Below are 12,044 nucleotides of genomic sequence, written 5' to 3' on the forward strand. Positions count from 1 at the left end.
AGATTATTCCCAAGATCCACCCCCAAGACTGGATCCCAGCCAAGTAAGTTATAAGCAGACACATTTATCTATGTCGCTTAGTAGCAAGAGGAGAGCTGTCATGATAGTGTAATAGCACCTTTTTACCTTTTATTCAATAGTGATATGGATAGTGTACTTTTTCTTAAATTACACTACGAGGAATTATATGGATACAGTGGCAATTTCTGTTATACTTAAGCAGGCAAATTTCTCTCTACCACGTAATTTACAGAACTCAAATTCAATAAAACATTACATGATGGTCCATTACTGTTATCAATTTTGAATAATCCATCTTCATTTTTCATTTTACTGGAAAATAAAGTGTGCCAAAGACAAAGTGGAAGAAAAAAAAAAAAAGTAGTGCCTGAGAAGGTGGTTTGTGTAAACTTAGATTTTGTTTTACAATTACACAGAGCCATTTACTGCATCCAAGCATTCTCCTTTGAAATAGCAATTGCTAGAATTAGTATGAGCACAGTCCTAAATACACAGAAGTTTTCACATATGAGAAAGGGCATTATACATGAACGAAAGGCAGTATGTCCTGGCAACTAATATTTTAAACAAGCATGGGGCTGAAGTAGGAAGAAGGGAGAGAGAAAAGTGAGAAGCATTGAGAATTATTCAAAAACCTTCAGATAAACCTTGTCACTGGTAGGAAAAAGAAAAATTACAAAAGGCAGACATGGTAAAGCAGCAAAAAGCACTCTTCTTTGAATGAAGACAGAGCCATGAGGTCAGCTCCACACAACAGCACCTGAGTTCCTGCAGCAAAACTTACAGCTGAAAGTGTACACAGAGACAGGCAGCCCCCAGTTCCAGTTCCAGCCACAACCATGACTAACACAATTCCTTGCTCGCACAGTGCAGTCTCGTCACCCCACCATGCACCAGGCTAAGCTACACCTTCGAGTCAAATGTCAGACTGCCTGTGGGAACCCAACCCTTTCACTTCCTGACTCATGCTTACTTTTAAGAACACACAACAGAAGTGGGAGTTTATTTATTTGTTTAGTGCTCTGAGGGCAGTTCAGCCCAACAAATGTTGATGCTGAGCTCCAGCTCTAAGAACAAAACAGAGCAGACAAACTCCCAGTTTAACCTAACATTTGAAGCAGCAGGCAGAGCCTCTCTGCTGATGGGGGGCTGTGGCACCACACGTTGGGGGGCTGCCCCAGTGCATCATCACTGTCACCCCATGGCTGCTTGGGGCCTCCCAGGGCAACAAACTGATCACAAATGCTATTTTCTGGACTGCAAAGCACAAGAAAATACTGAACTTGGTCTTTCAAGACAGTAGAGGTATCTGTACAATGCACTGACATCAGCTGGAAAAAGGTATTATGTTTATTAATTTGATGAACTGGCAACTGAAACATAAGTGTCTCAATTTTCCAAAATTATCCTGGCAAACAGAGAGACTGGTAGTCACCTTTGGATGCCTTGCTTGAGGTGAAACTCAGATCTGCCAGCACAAGTACTAACTCAACAAAGCTCTCCACAGTGCACTGCAAGGAGGTGCTAACAGGATTCAACCTGTTTCTTTGCATCCAGTGAGCTGGAATCACAACCGCTGAAGGACAAGCAAAACTTCAGATCTGACTGTAATCTGAAGGCTTCCTAGAAGGACCATAGAGAAATTCCTCACACAAAAACTGCTTCTGCTCCCTGCAACAGTTGTCCTATTGTGCCTGTATAGATGTGAATTGTCATTCAGGTTATAGCTAACTGGACTTGGATTAAAGTTTACAAGGCACATTCCTGAGAATTCAGTTTTGAAATTACCATTTGGAACTTAAGGGTAGGGGGAAAATCATTCAACACATTAAAATCACACCCTTTCTTTCTCAAGGACACACTTCTGAGGTGTGGCTCATGGTTTTTTTCCTGCTTTATAGATAATTAGTAATAACAAAAAAACCCACTCTAGTTTTCAGAAGTATTTTTACCAAAATGTCTCCTTTGATTGGGGAAAGAGAGAAATATTCCTAGTCGACATTTTTGCTCCCAAATTAAAAAACCTTGACCATTATGATCAAGTGTTGAATTACCACACAATGCAGGTAGAAATCTCCTTCCCACTTAAAACCCCCACCAAATTCTGTATTCATATTGTAGAGTATAAGTCTGAAAAACAAGAGCATCTTCAGCCAATTTCAAAGTCCATTTTATTGCCTGAACATTAAGCTAAATCACTCTTAATTTATAGATCACTTCCTTCTTTAACGTTTACACTGAAAACAAATCTCACTCCTCATCTGAGACTGTATCTTGACACCAGGGTTTTCTTGCACAGAACTCCTAACCGATTTCAGTGAGTTCATATGCCTTTAGAAACTGATGGCATGATATAGTCCCTGGACACAGCTCAAATATGCTTCTGACAGTTTCAAAAATGTCAGTGGTAAGCCTGAGTTAGCTTTTTATCTCAGAAAACAGTATATGAATTTAAACAAGCATTTTCACTTTCTCTAGCCAAACAAACAAACAAAAAAACCTCAAACAAACAAAAAAACCTGTAGGATATTACATCACTATTAGCAAATAACTCATAAATAGCATCAATTATTAGTGTACTACCCTAATTTTAGCTAAATGTGATGTATCCTTGAATAAGCTGTGAGGAATTCAGAAGTATAGCAAGCAGAACAAATTTTAAAAGTTTCCATGAAAGAATTGCTGGTACCTATGTTTACTCTTGGACATTAGCTGTCTCTGTGGGTAAAATTAACAATTTCCAGGTTTGCAAAGGTGAAATGTGCCCATAACAAACTCCTCTGTATTTCACTGTGGCTTTGCATAATATGAAAAGAATGCTGAGATATTTCTTGGCAAAACTGAGGCTGACACTCTCTAGGCTCCTAGTATTTTTCCTTTTTGCTCCTTATGTTTGCCACAATGCTTAACAAACACTGCAGAAGCATACCTAGCTAACTGCAAATACTAACTTGATTAGCAAAAACAGTTTTTAGGATATAGGGATATTACTTTGTGTTCTTTCAAATAGATTTGGTTGAAAATTGCCAAAATATATCGATCTATTTCAGATCTCTTTAGGGGAATTGTTTTCAATGCTCATTTTGGGGTTTCCTCCCAGGTTTGGGTCACTGAACACATTTTATCAAGCTGGTTAACTACAAATTCTGGGGAAGAACTGAACTTTAAACAAATATTTAATAACATTTGTAGTAGAAAAATACATAGCAATACATATTTTAATATATATTTAGTGTAATAATACTAATACAAAAGAATCAGTATTTGCACTAGGAATCTGGTTCTACAGTTGTATTAGCATTTTCTCATACTCTGTCATATAAATTCAATGTCCACTCAGAACCAATCATCCTTGTATTTCAGGTAACAAATACTGCTCATGCACAAAGGACATGCCAAAAGCTGTATGCAAAACTAGCTGACAAAAACTGACCACTTCAGAGGAGGGAAATTTGAAAGAAAACAATGTGCTTTAGGCAAACCTGAGAAAGAAGTAAATGTAAAATATTTTTATTTTCTTTTAAATTCTTGCTTGGCTTTTTGTCCAGTAAGATAGCAGCTCAAGCCATTGTAACATGAAGCTACTATTATTGCTTTAATACTTTATAGAGTATCAATAGTTAATTTTTTAAACATTGTATTAAACAAAACTCTATGTCACTTATTTGTAAATATAACAACTGGCACTGCCTGGACCTAACTTAATCTTTGCATGAGTTCACGTAACCCATGAAATTTGGTATGAAAGGCCCAGATCTTGAAAACAACCTCTGCTGTAAAGAGGAAAGACACAGACACACAGAGACATACAGAGAATTCACACAAGTCTACTTTCTTTTAGCTAAAGGAGGATGAAAATATTGTAAGGCAATAGTAATTCAGAACAATTACAAATGACTTGCTGATTCAAATCTGGTACCAGAGCATTTGAAACAGAATTTTTATTCTCTAAGCTATGCAGGGAGAAACAAAAACGTTTCAAGGAAGCTCAAATTATGATCTTTTTTGTCATACCATAATCTATAATGGGCAAATTCTTCCCCAAGTATGTGTTTTCATTTAAAAATGTGGAACCCAAAGTAAATTTACCTATGTCTTTTTAAAGTATTTCCCATTTTAAAAAGTCTTATTAAAAATATTTTATTTTCTGTTAAAACATACTTCTAAAATTTTGATATCTTATTATTTGCATTCAATATACTGACATTTCTTCCATAATTTCTGCTTGATTAAATTCCATGCAACATGGCATTAAGTTAAATTCATAGAGCAGAATAAATTATAACAGGGTTAGCTTCTAAAACAGGTGTAAAAAATAACACATTTTAGTGTTACTTATCAGCTTTGCTAGGGCTAGCTTTTTCTGCATTGAAGAGCTGAAGTATATGTTCTGACGTGGACACCGGCAAGCTCAGCAACTACTGTTTTTGCAACAAACTACAAAAATACATGAAAAGAGTAGATCATCTAGAGACAAAGCTTTTAAATTTTAATCTTTTCAGAAGCCTGAAAGGATGTTATTAAGACTTTCACTAGAAAATAATAAAAATAAATGCAAGTATGGATGAAAGACCATCTCCAGTACACCTGTGAAAGAAGAAGAGGTTGTTCAGTGCGCGCAGGTGGTCAGCGCAGGTACAACTCTGCAACACAAAAGGCAATCTATTGGGTGACTTTGCGAATGGTTCTGCATAGACTTGTTCATTTCCTGTCCTGGGAAATTCAGCTCTTCATAAACCATCACAACTGGAGAGGAACCAGGCTGTCTGTAAGAAGAGCGGGTATTTCCCCAAACCAACCCGACTATTTCAGTACTGTATCAACAATGGACAGCGGTCCCGCAAGGAAGCGTGGTTTCTTCAGAGGAGCTAAGTGACAAGGTAGAAATCAGAAGACAGGCTTAGAAGATGGCAATAATGAATTAGAGAGAGAAAGAAGGAACTCTTAGACTTTAAAAAAAAGAAGAAAAAGGATGACTGACCTGAGTTCGGTTAAAAGCCACACGTGCAAATACTGCCTGTGAGATTCCTGCTCGTTTCAGTTCATCACGGACCCACTGGTAGATTTCGGAAGACACCTCTGTGTTCGTTGAGACCTGCTGCTCCAACGGCTTGTTCATGGATCTACTGACAGGAGGAGGGTGGTTCAAGTACTGTTGGTTTAAGGACTGCTGGGCTAGAAGTCTGTTCACTGCATACTGCTGGTTCAGCAACTGGGCCATTACCAGCTGCTGATTTACCAGCTGAGGGCTAATGGGAGTAGATACAAGTCCAGGGTGCAGGTTTGGAAGCGGGGTCCGAACTGATGGTTGACTACCATGAGAAAGCTGAACAGGAGATGGAGGCTGTTCGGCTGTGTTCCCTGGGACTGGCTGCTGACCGAAGTTGACATGGTTGGCACCTTGCTGGGATAGTTCAGAAAGGCTATCCATCTCAACTACAGCAGAAAAGAAACATTGAAAAGGCCAACATCAGACTGAAAATCACAAACTTGACTGTCCTCACAAGACATGCTAATAAAAATAAACAAATGTAAAATGGCAATGCAACCCAACCATGAGCGGGTTGCTGCATCCCACAGTGACGGACACAGGGGACTTCAGACAAAGCAGTAACCAGCTAGAGATGGGGCAAATACAAGACAAAAAACCACTCTGTGCTGCAGATGATGCAGGTGAAACAGCAAGTGCATCTGTTCAAAGGGTAAGGAGGGCTGTTGTGGGAAAACATGCCCCAGCCAGAGAGAGAGAGAAGCCCCAAGTGATTGGTTTTGTTCCTCCCATGAGGTCCCTGCCATGACATCTGCAGTTCCCAGCCACTGGAAATCTGTAACAAGCAGGGTGAGGTGCAGACCTCCCTATGCTCTGCTAATTTCTAGATGCTGTATCAATTGTATGGGACTGCTAGGAACTAGTATAATTTATGTAAATTACACAGATGGGCTGCTTTATCTTGCAACCATGTATGCATGGTTTTTTTCAGTGACTTGCAACATGGTTGAATTTTTTTCTCATATTAACTCATCTGCCTTGACACACCCTCCTTTTTAATTAACAGCACAGTTTTTTAAACTACAAGAGTTCTTCCAGTTCCCCTCTTGTGCATGATTAAACAATATAAAATAACTCTAGGTTGATATAAAGGAGTTTCCTTTTTAACAGCATATGTCACTTTTTTTATTCTAGAGCTTTAGCAGATCTGGTCTGGAAATAGCCTTAAGAAAATAAGCTTTATTTAAAAACCCAAAAGTCCAGTATTTTCACAAAAGCATTGTAGCAATTTTTCCTTATACTAGTTAAGGCTTTTTTTTTTTTTTTAAGGCAGTATCTGAGCTTTTCATAGTAATTATAATCTTCACTAGCAGTCATCAATGCAAGGCCACCCTTTCCTCCACTAGGATCGGAGCTAGATGAAGAAATCATCACTTGGATTCCCACCTGCATGCCCATCTTCCTCCTGCGTCCTATCATGGGCAGAAATTTGATAAACAAAAAACAAGCCAGTTGTTCTCCAGAGAGTTCTGGTGTCCATATCCTGGATCAGTATCCAAGCAGAGGCCCTGCTACTCCTCACCCAGGTGGCTTTGGGGGCAATGCTGCCTCTCCCATCAGCATTAGGTGACACAGGAATAGACAAACACACATCTTCTATTTGCTGGCTTCATTGACCCCAAATGAATGGATGGTGAACTTGTCTTGGCAGGCCACGGAAGTAAAATTTTGCAGGGGTTGCCCCATGCAGGAGCACTGCTGCAAAAGATGCGGGAGAGGCTGTTCTGGAAAGGTCACTCTCCCACATGGGCACTCTGCTGCCTCACGCATGGACCACCTGAAACCACATGAAGTCTTACCACCACATTTGGTGGTCTCAGAAGAAGGGTTCGGAGTTGCACAGAAGGTACAAAGTAGATTAAGAAGAGAGGCTGCCTTTTTTCACTCAGGGAAAGTAGAGATCAACCCAAGTGGGCCATTCACTCAGAACAGTAATTCAAGCAATTATCACAAAAGTGATGCATTGTCTTCATTACAGCCTTAAGCTATAAAAGGCAAGGAACCCGTTTTGGTAGATGAATGATTTTGCTTCAAATACTGAAAGCTAAGTCAAGCTCAAAATTCAATCCAAATGGAGGTACCATTTCTCCATTCTGTTGAAATCTACATAGAAATTTTCTGACATAAAGTGTTCAAAATTAAGTGAACAAGTTTAAGAAAAGGTATCATAGAATGAATAGATATAATTTCTTTTTCTCCAATTATTTAGTTGTGCTTACTACAACAAGCAAACTATTGTCACAACAATTATTTGTTAAAATTAATTGAAATTAGGGTCCCAAGATTAGAAAGCATTATGAATTCAGAAAATTATAGCATATTGCTGGAAGGCAGTGATAGCTATAGAAGCCTGTTTCTTTAAATATATGTTAGCCAGAGGAGAAAAAAACCACATACATTAAAAAATCAGTTCGTCACAGTTCCAGGAACAGGTTTTCTAAACAATTATTCTGGGTGGTAGAAGATCTCTAGATTTACAGAATGACAGCTTTACATCTCTGGCAACCCAAGTCAGCTTGGCTGTTTCAATAGCAAATATTTATTTAAATGAATTCTTTCACTATATATGTACTTTCTACATCTACTCATCAAAAGCATCCTAAACTTATCGTGAAGGGAACTGGCTTCTTATATGACTGTGACAGACCTCAATGTGACACATAATGGTATGTAACCACCATCAAGGCAATTTTTTTTTTTTTTTTGCTTACCCATCATATCTTTTGCCTTCTTGAAATGTTTATACCACCTTCCAAATTCCTGACATTTTGCTGCTGAGACATTTGCATAGTAAGTGCTGTTCACAATGGAAGAAATCATACTCTGTGTGAAAAGGGGAGAAGAAAAAAAATCTGTAATGCAGAGCAGCATAAGTCACAGCACAAATTATTTCAATTGTTGAACCATTATATTTTTAAAGTTTGAGAACCATATTGCATTTTAAATCCTATCATCCAAAGCTTTTTAAAAAGCTCATTAATTGAGCATGAAAACAAACGAAGGTATATTGTAAATGGCAGCAAAACTAGCAGATGTACTAAGGGAAGAACAAAGTTATCGACCAAGAAACATACAATAGGATGGGATCTGGACAGAAGACGCTAATCTTGACAGTGAATTTTGTTCATCCTATTACTGCTTTTAAATTTGATTGACCCTTCACATACCCACACAAATTTACAGGCATGCAACTCCTACACTGCCTTCACAAATGCAGGCAGTGGCTCAGGTTACTCATGTCCAGTTCCTCTGTGCCACTTATCATAGAGTAGACCCCAGAAAATCATAGGATAAAACTTTATCTGAATGATCTATGAATAGGATAAAATATGGGGTTTATAGCAGAATAAAGTATGTATTTAATAACCCAAAATGAACCCAGCCTTGTTTTCTCTAAACAGGGTATTTTAAGTGATTTGCAAAAACAGGCTTATGAAAAGCTTATTGTCATGTCTAATTCTGTAACTGAATATTAGCTGCAAAATAGACCAAAGGATGATCGAGATGATTTTTTTCTCAAAGGTTCTCGAGTTATCAGATAGCTACAGTGAGAAATTTACCTTCTGCTCAGTTTTGACCAATTTTAAAACAGTGGAATTTACAATGCATAAGACTTTCAGTTCCAGTACATTCTTTTACAAATTCAATTAAGACTAAGCCTTGCAAAATGAGATAATGCTCCAACTTGAAAATTATACTCAGTATATGATGTATGAACAACAAAATTAGCAAATATAATTTCAACAGACTGAACTTTGCCATCCTTTAAATTTCTATGTGGAAAATAGTTACTTTTGGCTTAACTACAAGAATTGTCCAGTGTATCGAAAAACAATGACAGTCAAGAAGACAAAGCCTTGATTATTATGTTACTTTACTATTCAGCATGTAACACTTAGATAAATTTATGTTGTTTTAAAAATCGATGCACAGCATCAACCCTTTGTCACACCAACTACAACAGCCACTGGAAGAAAGAATCTGGAGTAAAAATACAATAAATGTTACTGTAAGTCTTCTTTTAGAAAGCTAGTTTAGTTTCTGACTAAAAGTATCTTGATTATTGATCTTAGTGAAGTTCATTATAATCATTTCCTAAGGTATTACTCAGTAACAAGCTATTTGTGGAGCCTCAGAACTCCTAGAGTGAGGCAGTATTATTTATGCCAAAATGTGGATACCCTCTACTCACGAGGCAAGTATTTTAATATTTCTCTAAATCACCCAAATTCTTGCCATTTCTTGATACTAATCTGGCATTTCTGAAATTAGCTAGAAGCCTTTCGTCAGTGGTATAAAAGGAGAGTGAAATTTTAATAGACTACCACAAGTCTAGCCTGAATGACCAGAACCAAGCTCAGCTGAACCCAATTTCAACTTCCAGTATAATAGCAGTATAATTGATGTCTAGTACATACAAAATTATCTTTTAAGCTCTTTTATAGATTAAACCATCTTAAACATAGGCACATGATACATAAAGCATGATTTTAAAAGGCCTGTGGGTCCAAACTGGTAAATTATATAACTGCACAGACTATATGCAAAAACTGCAAATCTGTATGTGCAAAAAGGGACAATGCACCTGTCAGGGGCCACCATTGCACACCAGCCCATGTGTATTTTGTGGATGTCATTAAGACTTCAAGGTGGGTTTCACTCAATTTGCTTTGCCCCTTTCAGTTGTCTTCTCCTGCCCAGCTACCTTTAAGTATGAAAACATGTATATTAATTTTAGAATATTACATATTATTGAACATGTTTGTCTAAGATTTCCTAGTGCTCCCTTCCATGTCATTTTATAAAGATGATACACAAATGACATGGCAGTTTGCAACATCCCCTTCTTCAGGAATAAATTTAATGTAGTTACTTTACAACCGAAGAGGGGACTGGTCTGTTTAAGAAACACTGCTGGAAATTTTAGCTTCTCTGACACAATGTGAATTTCAAGCTTTGATGGCTAACACTGGGATGTTACTCCTGCTCTTCAAAGCAGATTTAAAAAAAAAAAGACAGACATTATAAACACATTTAAAAATGAAAATTATCCTGCATTTTCTTTGAGAACACTTCATGCAAACATTCAAGTGATATTACCTACGCTAAGAATCCTCATCAGGAGGAATCAATGATTTATTTACTAATTCACTGAAGGCAAAATTTTACAAGCCAGATAAAATATTACTACCTTGTTAACTCAGAAAATAACTTGACAACACTGAATTTCATTGTTTCTATGCTTTATTTATTGTCATCAAACGTGCAGTCACATCAGTGTAGAGAGATGCACTTTGCTATAGAAATTTCACACTGCTATAGAATTCCTGTACATTTTAATGCCAATCTACACATATAAATATCTGTTATGCTTATGGCCTAAAAATTAAGGTTACCCCTATGAGTTAGTGGTCTTCAGAGAGATTCACTATCTGGACTGAAGGCATATTGATGTCTTTCATTTTACCTGGGTCATTACACTTGAGGAGTTCCCCATGTCCTGATTTATCAATAATCAAAATCAAAATTATTGTATTTGAAGCACATCATATTCTGATATTACTGCACATATCCTCCTTATCTGTGAGGCACAGAGGCAGGTGTCTTCCACACACAAGGATGACGAACATAAATATATCATACAAATATTCAAATGCATCACATTCATCACTCATAATCAGATTTCTTCTTCACATGTTGTAAAGAAAATTGAGAGAATGCAAAAACTGATCACAGATACACAGTCTTAATTTATCTCCTAGTAGTTTATCCTTGAAAGTAAGTTGTGAGCCTTCAAGATCTCAAATTTCCCTCTTTCCCCTCTCCCATACCTCCCTCCCCCCAACCACATCACTTTCAGTCATGTTCTGAGAATCGGGAGATCTCATCTGAAATGGTGCCACCTTCACAGAAATCCCACTATTCTGGAATGACACCATCTGCTGCAGCCCAAGTGCTCTTTTTTTAGCCAAATAAGTTAATTATAATTAGGCATCCAACAACTGTGTGAAGGTAGGGGTAGAATTTGTTCTGAAGTTCAGCTGAGGTTCACCCAGCGTAGATTGAACCAAATCCCATATTCTCTGGAAGATTAACTACGAGTGATTTGAAAACCAGACACCATCTTTTCTCAAAGAAGTTGGGGAACATCCTGGGGAAATATCATAAATCTCAAGCAGGAATCGTTTCATATGCCCATCAAACAAAACTCAATAAAACAGTAGCATCAGACACCTTTTGTTTTGTGCCAGAATCTAATGCAAGGTGCGTCCTGCAAGATACAGGAAGGACCCGAGCCTTTCATGCTGGCTCCTTGCTGCAGCCACTGCTGCAGGTGCTTCCAGGGAGGCATTTCTGAGTCATTGCCTCTAACACTGCTCTTCAACCAGGTGAAGTGTTGCTCGATCATCACTAAAAGTATACTGTTGTCCTTTTTGCAAAACAACAAAAACAATGTTAATCAGGTTAATTCAATCATCTAAACCAAAACTGTTCATGCTTTTCTGCCAAATCAACCAACCACAGCAAAATCTGTTATCAGTGATTGCTCAGCTTCCAGTCAAAAAAGCTTTTAACCCCCACAGTCCCAAAACTTCCCCTAAATAACCTTAAAATTATTTTTATATGGGCAGAATAAGGTTGTTTTCATGCCTCAAGAAGGGGTACTTGGGCTGCGGTATTTACACAGAGCAAATACATGCTAACAGACTTAGCAGACAGTAACAGACACAGCAGCTACCTAAAACAACTCGGCTGAATTAGATATCGGGGATTCCTTTGCAAATTAAACATTTCCCTCAAAAGGAGCACTGTAACCAAAACTTATTTAGGCCTTCCAGGTCGTTTAACTAGGAAAAAAAAATCTGAGCTTTTTTTGCAACTCATTCATCGGTGTTTAAAGCTTCAAGCCTGTTCAGTGGAAGGGGCAAGGGCTGCAACAACTTATTTACACAATTATCTAAATACGATTAAA

The 12,044-nt window shown here is 37.8% G+C and overlaps 1 protein-coding gene across 4 annotated transcripts in view; it reads right to left on the minus strand.

Moving 5' to 3' along the window:
• SATB1 (SATB homeobox 1) overlaps nucleotides 1–12,044 on the minus strand; it is a 92,115-nt gene that overhangs the window by 38,867 nt on the left and 41,204 nt on the right. For all 4 annotated transcript variants that reach the window (XM_085051067.1, XM_085051064.1, XM_085051065.1 and 1 more), the window contains 2 exons: nucleotides 7,783–7,894; nucleotides 5,003–5,457 (listed from right to left, as the gene is read on the minus strand). In XM_085051067.1, coding sequence (XP_084907193.1) covers nucleotides 5,003–5,457; nucleotides 7,783–7,894 — 567 coding nt within the window. The remainder of the gene's footprint in view (nucleotides 1–5,002; nucleotides 5,458–7,782; nucleotides 7,895–12,044) is intronic.

This window comes from Lichenostomus cassidix, chromosome 2 (genome assembly GCF_008360975.1).
Source record: "Lichenostomus cassidix isolate B80296 chromosome 2, HeHo_3.0, whole genome shotgun sequence".
In the NCBI taxonomy this organism is placed as follows: Eukaryota; Metazoa; Chordata; class Aves; order Passeriformes; family Meliphagidae; genus Lichenostomus; species Lichenostomus cassidix.